Consider the following 13,905-nt stretch of genomic DNA (forward strand, 5'->3'; position numbering starts at 1 on the left):
TGTGTAACCAATGTTATAATTCATAAATTTTACTTTTTCATACCTCTGAACTTTTTTGAAAATGTCAATAATTACAGATCATTTAAATCGAAAACTAAATACGATATTTAACAAAAACTGAACGCAATTAAAATACAGATATAAGATACAGAGAGACATTTCTCTGGTACCGAAATGAAATCTAACCGACACGTCAACCTCTACAATCTCTCGTTCCCTCTCATTGCTAACACAAAATGCAATATACCGCCGCGTATTCCGCGGTCGTAATACTGTCCAATGTATCATTCCACTTCTATCAAACCGAAAGTCGTGCTGCACCGCGGCCAACAATCGTGTGACGAAAGGCTAGTCCGCGAATTGACACGGCAATAAAAGTAACTGAGTGCGGCAATCGTGCGAAGCGGCGCGGTATACCGTTCGCGAAATTCCGTCGAAACGGTGCTCGCGTCGCCATAAATCTAACCAGGCAGATCTACCGTTACGATACTCCAACGTAAGTGGAGTAGCCGGGGCGAGTAGTAACTCCATATCGTTACAAGTCGCCGCGATGACCGAGTCGAATACGTACGAGCGCCGTGAAATTGAAAAAATTGATTAATTCCGCCGGTGAGGGGAAGTTTGAATATGTATACAACACCGTGGATAGGGGTGCTATATATTTTCCTATATATCCACACAGATGTACACGTATATATAGTGAGGAATACATACGGCACAGTGTTTTCTGAGCTTTCTGCATCGAGCTTTAAAAGTGTACCGCCAAATAAATTCAAAATAAGCTTCGCTTTCACGAAAATGTAAAGCGAAGGGCAATTACGAAGTTTTTAAACATTAAAATTTGAAGTTTTGACAAATTAAACGTGAACAGCATATAGACGGAGCAAATTTTTAATTAACTGTACGATGTAGAACGGCGAAAGTTACATTTATGTCAATTAAAAAGCATTTAACGGGGAAAAGTTTTAGTCTGCACATAATTATTTCTCATAAAAAATTTTTCTCGTCTATATATAAAATTGAGGGCGTGCACAATTTCTATGTACAAAATTTGCTCACGGCCATAAATTGATATGTCAATAATTCAGAACTTACTTCTCAGATAATTTCACCTGAACTTTTACGTTAACGTAATTTTAAATTGACATTTACGTCGCCAAAATATTTAATTTTGAAACTTTGAAAATTGCACGCGAGCAAATTTTCGTTGAGAAAATATCTCGCAAATCGAGCAGAAGACAATTTCCCTCGAAGTTTGACACGAAGGTTACAGAGCACCTCGAGCACCTCGTACAGTGGCATGCTAGAAAGCTGATACACGGGTAGCATCGCATTTGCGTCAGTATGCCGAAGTGGCCGATGCCGAGGTCACGAGCGGGTGCAGCTTAACACATATCGGTCTATTATAACTTGCCGGCAACCAACTCCGCTATATTGTTTCCGGCACGGGCATTCCGCCGATATCGCTAATTAATTTGTTCTCAGCAATCTCAGCTGCGGCCACGCTTCTAAAACAGCCGTGTTAAACAAAGCTAAACGTCGCGAAACGAAATATACCGTAGAGGCAGTCAGTTTGCGCGGATTAGAATAAAACGCTCGGTTCTGCACAGAATACTGTACGAATACTGTTAAGCAAATTTAAATATTTTTTCTACCGCGATTTCGTCAGAGAATAGATTCGTCTCTATATAGATACATTTTTTTCCCTCCGAACAATAGGTTTTTTCCACGATTTTCACCGTGTATGATTTTCTACTGTGTGTGGGGAATCTGGCGGGAAAACGAGGGAATATTGCGAGATGAATTAGAAAAATTGATCGAGAGCTTCGTGCTGTCTGGGAACTTTGAGTTGCGAGTTGCGCGGCTATGTCTGCGCTGATGGAAAGGTGCGCGAAATTGGGTTACGAGCGTGAGGGTGAGTTAACCCTTTATGAGGCTATTCCAACTTCGCGCAGTTGCACAATGGCATTGTTCTTATTTCCTACGTATAGTGTCATGCGGTGCCTTCCGCAGCTCGTAGAAACGCCATTGCGCTGTTTTAAAATACTGTCACGGTACTGAAGACGAAATTACACTGATGCGCGGGGTTATATAGCTTCATAAAAATCAGCAATGCGATAAGTACAAAGATTGCACGAGAAATCGATAAATTCCACGAAACGATACAAATCATGACGTTATACGCTCTTTATTTAATGGTTTAATTTCAAAGGTATATATTTAAATAGCTAACAAAAGAGTTTACACCGCTAATACTAAATAATATGTTTAAATATTCACATATTATATATAGATTTACTCATTTCAGCAAAGACACATTCTGCACATTCTACAAACTAATTTCCACCCCTAGGCGCTATGATCACGTTTAAAAGCAATATGTTCAGCGAATGAACGACGTGGAAACTTCACCGTTCGTGTACTTGGCAGCGCAATCGGAGGTCCGGAAAAATTTCTGATCTACGTACGATCGTGGAAATCTCTCCGGCTCCTAAATTCGAGACGAGAAACTCGAGATAAGCACCGCGATGAAGTATGAGCGTAGAGAGCGAAACTCGAGAAGTAATAACTCCCTGAGGCGATCTCAATATTTGATTTCTATCGATGACGCAAACGGTACGGGATTCTTGATAACATCGACACGACACTACGTTTCGCGAACGTATTTCTGGAACAAACATGTCGCCGTGTATCTCGTAAAAAAAAAGTACGCATCCATCTACGTATTCCGTTACGTCGATGAAGATCGCGGGGAAATATCGGCGCGGAAAAATATGGTATTCCAAGAGAAGGGGTTCAAACACGAGGATATGCGCGAGCTCGCATAATATTTTCCACGTAATTTCGTCTCGCGTAGCGCAATCCAATCTAACGGACATTATATTGAGAGCGTGAGTCTGGTTTTAAAACATTACTCGCGCTGTTTGATGAACGCGATTACAAACTGCGGCATTGGGTTTTAACCAGATGTGTTCGATGTATTCGAATCTGTATCTATCAACATCCCGAAAGTAATATGTACAGAGTCTACAAATGATTCGTATCATCTCTCACATCTTTTACATCAAATCTGAACTCATTCTGCCGCCTCTCAAGGGTTCCGGACTGCAGCACCTTGTCGTATCCCCTCGCAGCCAATTTTGCCTGCTGCACCCACGATTGGTATCTCTCGACCGAGCAGGATAGACGCGCGACGCCTCGCAAAAATATTATATCGGGTATCGATACGTCGCACAATCAGATAAGGGCCCCGAGAGGGGTCTCGCTGACTCGGTCGTTTCTCGTCGCGATGGAATCGCGGTCCGCTTTTATTTTCACAGCCAAGTATTTCGATGACTCAACCGCTAGACGGACATTCTCGTCGGGGGGGGGGGGGCGAGATCGTCGTCGGCGTCGCCATCGTCTTCATCCGTTCTCTCTCGTCGGAGAGAGAAACGACACTTAAGATGATCGCGACGAGGAATTCCTCGAGCGTTCCCGGGATGAACAAGTAGATCGTCTTGGCACAGATTGGCGATTTGGACAACGCGATCAGCCAATGACCCCGTTTGCTTCAAGATTGTAATTATCTCGAATCGCTTCTTATGATTCAAAGAGGAATTTCCACTCTTGCTTATGCTTTAAAATAGTTTAATAATGTATAATAAATGTATATAGAATTAATTTGAGAATCTGATTTTATAGCAACATATTATTTTTTAAATAATATTCACAAATAGAGTATTCATAAAAATAAAGCTTAATTTCGTATCCATTATTCTATAAAATTCTAAATAATTATTTCATCAAATCTTTGATAAATGGTAGTCTGTTCTGTGAAATTAAGATATTTTTATCTAAGACATTGTGGGATTTTATGTCAAATCTTTTCAAAGTAAAAATGATAACTATAGGTGTGACGTTAAAACGATTTAGGTTAATATTATACTATGTTTTTTTTTCTTTAATACATAATATGAAAATAAATGATATGCGTAAAGTAAGAAAAATGATCTCGTAATTGATATATTGAAAGAGGCGATGCTTCGGCATTAACTGAAAATCCGTTAAGCGAAAATATCGTTTAATTCGACGTTACGTAACGCGGGGGAATTCGATTTACCGCGAGCGAATATTTACGAACACGTATACGGCGTTTATCCACGTGGCATCGAGCGGCAACCTCGATAGCGATGCGGCTGCAACGAATTATGCACGCGCGGGTAGAACGATGAGATCGCATCGCAGCAAGCTCGCCCGAAATTGATGCGCGATAATAATACGATCAGGTGGAAAATCGAGCCCCGACAATTGTGTGTTAAGCGCTGTTGGTCGATAACACACATCGCGCGAGATTTCGTAGGAGCGATAACGAAGTGACGATAATAGGGACTAATAAGCAGCCGGGGAAAACGCTGATCAAACGAAAAGAGAATTACGTATTTACCTCCTAAATAACTGTATACAGGATATGCCCACAAAGCTTTGGTAAATCCGGTAAATCCTACGTTTCATTCACTTCATCTATATTTATCTTTGCGAAAGGTTGAAAACTGGATTTTTGATGTTATTTTTAAATTTGTTATTTTTTTTTTTTTTTAACAATTCAGGGAAATTTAAGAATGAGAAATATTAGTATTTTCTAATGCAGCAGTGCCAAAGTATACTTTCCGCAACGTTAAAAGTTACTGTGTGTATTTTCGTTATATTGAAAACAAACGCTATACCTGTTACATAGAATCAATATTTTTGTTGCTTACTTTTCTGTAAGCATCGGGCGTACAAAGAGATTTCATAGTAGAATGAATTTCATGCGAAACTCAAAAGCGGTAAGACTTTAAACGATAGAATTGTGCAAAGCAAAGCAATAAAATTTCCTTCTCAGAGATCTGCTGCTTCACTTAATAGTTAAAGACACGCGATTACAGGCTCAAGAATTAAAGGTGTACGATTTTTCGCATGAAACTGCGCATTTCTATCTTTAGCCGTGTCGAGTGAACAGGTCGCAAATACCATTTTATTGCTTTTTCTTATCCTCCCTAGAAATGTATCTTACAAGATGCGCTCGCGCTCGGTTTAAAAAAGCAGAAAAAGCGAGAAATATACCAGTAAAGTAAGTTTGGCACCGGCTAGTTTGTCGTTTGTCTAACCAATTTTTCAAAAGCGAGCGTAGCTTTATTTTATCAGTCGCGATTTAGTGAAGAATACGACTGCGTATCGACGGTGCTATTATTAGTGAATGCAGTTGCTACAACGAAAAGATAGTTTAGAGTTTAGGTCTTTGCGGCCTCGTCGATCGCCATACATTTCACGTTGCGCGGCTTAGAACAGATCGCAACACTGGCATAATCTCTTTTTCTTCGGGTTAAGCTCGTACCGAGCACCTTCGACAAGCGAGGATGGCGCTCTATCGCGCAATCTATTTCCAAGTTAATTACCGGCGAAATAAAGAAGTAGGTCGTTGTCCTACAATGAATACGGAATATCGCGCAGGAAAATTGCGATAACGAGCCGCCGAATTTAATTCAAGTCCAGCTCCACAGAGCGCAAACATTCCCAATATTTTTACGACCGTGGATGTAATAATTTAATGCAGTAATTAACTTTTGTATTTAACATTTTTATATGCGTACTTTGAAACTGGCGGACATAATTCTTTTCAACTCCAAACTTTCAACTTCAACTTCCAACTTCAATTCCAAATGTGTTTATGAGCAGAAAATTACATCTGTATTAATGGACGTGTTTATATTAATTAAGGTGATGAAAAAATTTTCTGTTTTAACGTATAAAAATATAATAAGAGCAGGAGTGGAAATCTACTTTTATAAATACGTGAACAAAATTCTGTTTGCTTTTACCAGCTAGACATAAACGTTCGTATTTATTGACGTTAATAAAGCCCATTAGCGTTAATAAAATAACTGCTACAAGATCTACGGGTAAATTTTGTTAAGCCATCCCACCTATAAGTGAATCTCATATTAATCCTTCTCCGTGGATACAAATGCATTTATCTCGACAAAAATAGTGTGAGATAAGCGCGCCAAGTAAATCTCGCGCGCTTTTGTGTGTACTCCACCAGGAAATTGTCCTGCGCTCCTCCTTTCGAGCTGCATAAATCGCATCACCTACCGTGATCTTCAGGTCCCGCGGGTCGCATGTGTCGTATCGTCTACTGAAGCGCAGCACCGTGTGCGTCTTGTTCTCGTAACCCAGTAACAACCGGTAGTCCTGGCTCGAATCCATCTGTGGATCTCTGCTGGCGTCCTTCACGTGCCGGTCCTGGAAACAAGCGACGACTTAATGTTAAGATCCGCGCCAACGGGACCATAAAGTACAAAGCATCTCGTCGAGGCGCTCCGCACACTCTTTTCTTTTTCCAAAAAGTTCGAGATCGACCGTCGCGATGAAAGGGCATTGTGTCGAGAAATAGCAAAAATTCTTCAAGATCGAAAGAAAAAAATATACGTTCTCAACTTTTTATCGTTGCGTAATAAATTTTTTAACGTTTTTCACGTGAGCAATATGTGGAGGAGATATAAAAATACGCTGCCAATAATAATTCTCGAGTTTTTTACTCCGAGAAAGTAATATCGACAATATCGAATGTTTCAATATTGGAACTTCATAACGAATGGATTAATATTGCTTCACATTTATTCGACGAATATTCATCGAATATTCTAATATCAAGTGACGCGTCGCATATGGGATATTAAACCGTTATACTTATATAACGAATCATGACGTGACGCGCGGCACATCGACACTTGCAGCGGCGGGTCATCCTTCAATTCTAGATGTGCGCGCGAATGGAGGAAGGCAGCTCGGCAACTTTTTCTCTAACGAGCCGGGCGCTCATCGACAAGCATCGACCAATGTGCAGAGACGCGCGTCATCACCGGCGTAGTTATAGCCTGTCCTACTCGTTTCAAATTTATCCGCGTTGCCGGCTCGTTACCGTTAGCAGTTAACGACTGATTGGTCATCGACTTCGTACGTAAATGAATAGACCCTGTACCATAATTTGCCCGATAATATCCGCGCTCGCGCGCGCGCGTCTTTACGGCCACCTAAACACAATTTTTCGCGAGCGAATGACGCGAAATTGGATACACGTCTCTTGTAATAATAATCGATCCTCGTAACGACGACGATCGTGGGACTGGCGAACGCTTTCCCATGCGTGACCACTCGCATTTACAGTTAGCCAGTCAAGAACCGGCAACGCTCTCGCGTGAAATACGAATTTATTACTTGGCCCGCCGGGCGACACGCGGCCATACGCGTTTTTCCCCCCTCTATGCTAATTCATTCCGCTTTTCACCGGCCACGACTAGCAATGTAGGTCCAGCCTGACAGTGCTAACTTGACAGTAAAGTCACTAAGTTCTTCGTGATAATTTATATGTCAAATTAATTCCATTGGAATTATATAGTACCAACGATTCTCATGTCTTTCTTGCAAGCTGAATGACTGCAATAACGGCCTGAAATATTCGCTGCTCACTGCCTATTTTTTCTAATTTATATTGGTGAACATTTAATTTGAACTCCGACTTTTATTCCTTTTGATTGACTGACTCAATTTAGTCATTGTCATAAATTTATTACATTGATTGAAAATCTTTCTGACCGGATAAAATTCGCACGTAATGTGAAGCCTTTTACGTGTACCGCGAAAGTTTATGCAGATACATCAACGCGCAGAACTCTGCAGCACAACGAAACGCTGTTATAGGAAAAAGCACCAGCCGGAAGGCAGCACTATCCGACACAGCGTGTAGTATGAAAATTTTCACCAGCTTATTATACGCTGCTATTTTACGAGGCTGCGTATTATGTTTAAGACATGCTCGACTAGAGATCCTAGAAAGACTTTTAAAAAGCGCAAGGCAAGGGAGATGCGATGAAGAACTTGTACGCTTCCATTGTACCATAAATCCGGATAATGAGATTGAACGGATAAGTCACGTAATATCGACTACGGGTCTAGTAAAATTAATATTTTACCTTACTTAAAAAGCAGACGAGGATCGTGATAACGATCGATGAAATAATGAATACTCGTGAAAGGGATTCAATATTCAATTAAATATTTTTATCATGTTTTCAATTTTTCTAATATAAATATATATCTTTTTGTACATACTTTGTTTTATTTTATGACAAAAAACGTTTATAACTCCTTTTAACTTGTGAATTTGCAATCTTTATTTTGATTTTTATTGGAATTCGGCTTATATGCTTCAGGCGTTTTATTTCAATGCTTTTGATATAGAAAAATAACTGCTGAATAACCAGAAAATGCTGAATAATCGTAACGGTGACTTTAAATTTTTGCTAATTATCTAACGCTCGGTCGCTTTTGTTCCGAATACCATCGGTCTTTTTATTACGCGCGAGCACCAATTTCTTGCACGATGTCGATATTAGAATGCCATTCTATCGTCTTACAAAGAAACGGCCGTTGCCGACAAAAACTAGCGGCGTCGCGCCTGCTTCGCCCTTTTCCCTCGCCGATCGAGTTTCTCGTTCGCGACGACGATCGACGATCGTCAAACCGAGACGCAAAGGGAGACAAAGGGAGCAAGGGAGACAAAGGGCGAGAACGAAGACAAACGTTAAGGTGAATTTATACATAGATTCTTCACGATATTGATCGAAATCATTCGAAAAGTAAAAGCAGAATTTAATCGCGTAACCATTACTTATTGTTGAACAAAAAACTGTTGAATGAAACGTGTGCCGTTTTTGGCCAGTTTGGACGATCATACAGAGTAATGCAAAATAAAGCAAACTGTGGGATTTTATTCCACTTTTTGTTTAACTTGATTTGCAGAGGCAATTAATACAATCCGTGTTTCACGTACGATGTGTAGGATTTTACGATTAAGCCTCTTTATTGGACTGATCACGTGCGATAATAATACAAATCGAGTTCCGCGTGTTCGAAGTGAGAAATTGTGGATTATTTAACGCGAGATGAAAGTCGAAAGTTGGGAGTTGAGAACTCGGAGCTGAGAGTTTAGGAAACCGACAGCTTACAGTCGTGAACTGAGAGTTTATAGTTGAGAGGTGAGCAACAAACTTGACGCGTCTGTACGTACATATATACGCGTAGTATGTTTATACTCTTTAAGGATGATATGTAATTGAGTTATTGCAGAGATTGTGTACGGGGAGGAGTCCCGCGACGTCGTCCCCATTCTTTCTCACGTTTGGAAGTTTTTAAAGGAAGCGACGGACGAACGCCCGCGTCGGATCGGCCGCGAATCGGGTAGCCCACTTTTAGCGCGATACATCCGAACAAAAACGCGTTCATCCAATTTATTTTGGATGATTCATCCGGGGTAATCATCGGGAGCGAACCGTGTAAATTCGCCTTTAGTTAGGCGACTGCGAGCGGCGTTCTTGGGGACTCCTCAGCCCCTTAAGGGCCGAAGACAAGTTTTTCTGGCGAGATTCCGTCGCGCCGCCTCGATATAATTATCGCGGCGCGGCTGCTCCTTCGGAAGAAGCGCGCCGACGCCTTCGGACAATTTCGTAGCCATTGTTCCATTGTGAGGATCGTTCCCTCTCCACCCTGCGCGGCTCTCCGGCGCGCGGCTTTATTAAAATTTCATTTAGCCGCGAGCCACGTACCTGCGCGTGCTGCGTGATTCCCGGCGAGTCACGCGTGTTATGTCGCCTACCCGGTACCGGACACCCTTCATCCTTATCCCTTATCCTCCGCCTGTTTCTTTTTCCCCGGCTGATGTTCTCACCTGGGCCCCGCGTCACGTCGCTTTTGCGGACGTCAAGATATGCGAAGGGAGAGAGAATAGGAACAGGAGCGCTACGTCGACTCGCGTTAACTTCAGAAAGGCGAATGCGCAAAAATAACTCGGTCGAGAGGAAAAGAGAAAGGTGATAAATTGAGTTAAAAAAACCCAAGTATATTATGTATACGATGAATCATCTTAAACTTTTACAGACGGAAAGTTGTTGAATTGTAGAATACATATATAAATTAATGCATCTGAGATTAACAACTTCTCGAATTAATACTAATTTATCAAATTATCAGTTTTGATACGTGCTTGATTTAATGACATTTAAATTTGTGAATCGTTATAGCTTTAAGCAAAAAGTATATTAACAAAAATAAAGAAACGTGTTAAAACAACGATTCAACCGTGAATAATCAATTCGATAAATTTCCGCTTTAAATTACATCAGCGTTATTACATCATATTCAGAAATTCGATTAGACATACGTACATGATAATAATGTCTTTAATCAGATTAATTTATTATTTTTACAAAAGCAAAAATAAAATTGGTTGAAATAAAATTAGAAAGTAGTACTTAGATATTTCACCAATAATTTTACACGACAATATTTTCACGATTATAATTCATTTGTACTTTGAAATAGCTTTACAGCCGTGTGTCTTGCAAGTTCTTTTCATTGTGCAACTGCTCGCGGACGGTATGCGGTTACTCAAAGGTAAGAGGGCCGTCTCTGACGAAGGATTCGAATTCTTGCGCGAGAAAGGGCTTTACCGGCGACGACAAGGGCTTTGAACCCCAGACGAGCTGGTATTGCTTCCAAGTTCAACGTTTTGATGAAAAATTGAAAGAAAGTACACATGCGTTCGTACTTAAATATGCCTTTCGTGTCTCGCAACTGAAATATCGAGCCGTAAGATACCGCGATAAGATGTAAAGAAATATATAGGTACTTTATTTCGAGAAAATTGGCAGCTCGAGAATGACGATGGCATACTCTGTCTCAGACTCTTACAATGATAACGGAGAATTTTTGCAGAGTAATACAAGTTACTATCACATCGTTTTAAAAATAAATATACACGTGAGACATTAATTTCTTTCTAAATAAAAAATATCTGCAATGATCTCGTTCCATAATAATTACATTCAAACGACGTCTTAAATTTAGTGTCTCGCTTTTTCATTATTGCGGAATTCCGAAGTTCGCGCATGAAATGCGGCGCGATGGAATTTCCTCACGGAAGAAAAATTCCTGTGACATCGTCTGCCGGAACCGCGGATCGTGTTATCATCGATCGCGCCATGAAAAATTACACAAGAAGGACGTCTCGTCTCGCCTCGTCTCACTTCGCCCCGTCGCGTCGCATCGCGTCGCGATTCGCGGGAGTTCGCGCGAAACGATAGAGTAATAAATAATTTGTGGACCCGTCTCTCCCGTGCATAACTTCTTCAATTTCCGCCGCACCATCGAAAGTGAAGAACATATTTTTTTCCATCCCTTGGCGCATCTCTTCCGCCTTTTCCATCAGACATGAGTAATCGAAAAGTCCAGGAAGTCTGTCACATTTTCAACCTTCTTTCGACACTCTTGCCATCTCATGAGAGTATATTCAAGCCTTTCCTTCTATCGAAAATCATGCGACTAGCAAACGTCATCAATTTCGTGTAGCGCGGGTGTAAAATTGCTTTGTAAGCTCTTACTTTTATTTGTAATTCACAGTCTCATTATGTAAAGTACAATTATATAAAATGTAATTAAAATTATTCATATCCTGAATTCAGATTTTCTTCACAAATAAATTAATATCAGTTTAACCTTTGCTCATCAAACATGATTTTTATGCGCACAATTAATCATTTATATTTATATTTTTATGGTTTATATTCATATTTCTTTTCTTCTAAGTTATTTTAAATTCTAGGGGATAGTCTTGTTATACAACTACACATTGCAATATGTTTTTGATATTAAAATTAATTTTACTAATACCTATGATCAACCACAAACAGTATATGGAGTAGGTTTTCGAGACTCAATTTTTCTCTCTCTCTCTCTCTCTCTCTCTCTCTCTCTTTCATTTTATTTATAAATTATATATTTCCTTCGCGAGCACGCAACGGAATTGGGACGGATAAACTCTCGGACTTGTTACATCGCCTGAAATTGCCTGTTATTCGCGATTGGACTTCGTACGTTCGTCACGGCGTGAATCCGCGGTCGACGGCCCGATAAAAGGAAATCGGTTCGAAACACGTACGATAGTAAACTCGCGCAATGTACGGTTCTCCATTTCGCGCTGGACATACACGTGGGACGCGAATTTTCAGTTGTGGCGAAGTGGTGACAGCGATTGCACCCTCTCTCTCTCCCCTTCCCCTCTCATCCCTCTCGCTCTTCCTCTCGTCGCGCAATGATTTTTCCCAATCCGTATTGTAGTCTATTGTTATTTTTTAAGATTATTGAAGAAAATAATCTCCAAATTTATCAATGCATTACCCTCATAATAAAATTGTAATACTGCATTTTTGATAAATTCAGTGCTCGAATATTTATAATTTAATTGTTGTCTTTTTCTCAATAATTCGAAAAAGACAAAAATTATTAAATTAAAAATTAGTGCGACCTATGTAATATACCAACTCCATTGTTGAATTCTTTTTCTTAAAACTATAGGAATTTTAATAAGCTGATTGTATTCAGTACGCTATCCGTACGAGATTAATTTTGCCTTTATACTCTTCGTATACAGTAGTAACGTGCTCAACAAGCCATTTATGTATATATATAAATACATGAAATAAGGATAATAATATAATAATAATAATAATGTCGGCTAGCTATGCTTTATGATATCGACTATTGATATTCATACGGTCGGATTAGTCCGTAATCATGAAACATCAGTGACATCAACAGGCATTATCGGCATCCAATTACGTCGCTTTGTGCATACTGGGAGCTTTGTTCCGCGAATGTCTGTCTTTCCGTTCTATCGAGCGCACCACGCGAACGCGCAATCAATGCATTACTGTGGGAAGGGGGGAGAGCGAGAGAGAGAGAGAGAGAGAGAGAGAGAGAGAGAGAGGGAGAAAGAGAGGGGGAAGGCGCGTGTTCTATCCCACGCGGGCCAACGCACGCACGTATGCATTCAGTAACCGATTCCGCATGCCGGACATTTATAGCAATTATGCCGGCCCAATTCACCGCGCGCATTAATACTCCGCCGCGACGTCGTCGACGCTGGAGCATCCCGTTGCGTCGATCAAACGGGTCCTCGTGCGAATGGCACGAGCCTAAAACCGAATCACATAAATCTACACCCGATTAATGATCATGTCGCGTGAGTTGCTCACACAGGAAAAAAGAACAAGTTGTATAAAAACGACGATTTATTTACATACATACATGTATATATAGCGTCTCGATTGAAATTATTCAGGCTAAGTAATTTAATATCATCAGGTAAGTGATTTATTAATATTTATAACGATTTCGCCTTTTCTTTTTACTAACTGTAAACGGACTATTAAGTTCTCTTTACGAGAATTAAAAGATTTTTTTCGTAGTTTTGCTTAATTACTTTATTGCTTAAAAACTAATTATTGTTGAAAAAAGCTACGATTTCTGAAATTTCATGTCATCGAGATGTGCTTAATCGAACAAGGTATTCATAATAATTCTCACATTTATTATTTCGGTAATTGAAAATACTTGAAGTGCGGAGGCTATTAACGTAAAATGAGCTTAACTGCGGCTTAAAATGCAGAGTGGCGGGCCCATATTTAACAGGAAAGCACGAAACGTGCCAGCACACGAGCTTGGGTCATATAATCGATCTCCAATCTTTCGTGTTGCCTTCCCATGATTATTATACCGTGTGTCGCGGTGATTACCCGATCCTATATGCATGTTAAAAGAAGTATACCAATTACGAGTGCTCCAATTCGCCATTCAGTGACAGCTTCTAATAACAAATAATGACCGGTCCGGGAGTAAAATAAATTTTCGTGAAAATTGTGCGGGTAAGTAAACTATACTTGATCGTTATCGATCTTGATAGCACACGCGAGGACAAGACACGGTCTGTTTTCTTCAGCACATCATAATTAGATCGCGATTATCGTGGCAGAAAATCGATCTTAGTGT

General features: G+C 40.2%; 2 protein-coding genes across 4 annotated transcripts in view; one reads left to right on the forward strand and one right to left on the reverse strand.

Moving 5' to 3' along the window:
• Positions 1-13,905, forward strand: part of LOC143896303 (uncharacterized) — a 317,491-nt gene that overhangs the window by 145,083 nt on the left and 158,503 nt on the right. The window lies entirely within an intron of this gene.
• Olf413 (DBH like monooxygenase olf413) overlaps positions 1-13,905 on the reverse strand; it is a 196,297-nt gene that overhangs the window by 48,729 nt on the left and 133,663 nt on the right. The window contains exon 3 of the mRNA XM_077404056.1: positions 6,115-6,264. Within this exon, the coding sequence (XP_077260182.1) occupies positions 6,115-6,264 (150 nt within the window). The remainder of the gene's footprint in view (positions 1-6,114; positions 6,265-13,905) is intronic.

This window comes from Temnothorax americanus, unplaced genomic scaffold (genome assembly GCF_048541705.1).
Source record: "Temnothorax americanus isolate GAGA-0224 unplaced genomic scaffold, ASM4854170v1 Scaffold18, whole genome shotgun sequence".
NCBI classification, from domain to species: Eukaryota; Metazoa; Arthropoda; class Insecta; order Hymenoptera; family Formicidae; genus Temnothorax; species Temnothorax americanus.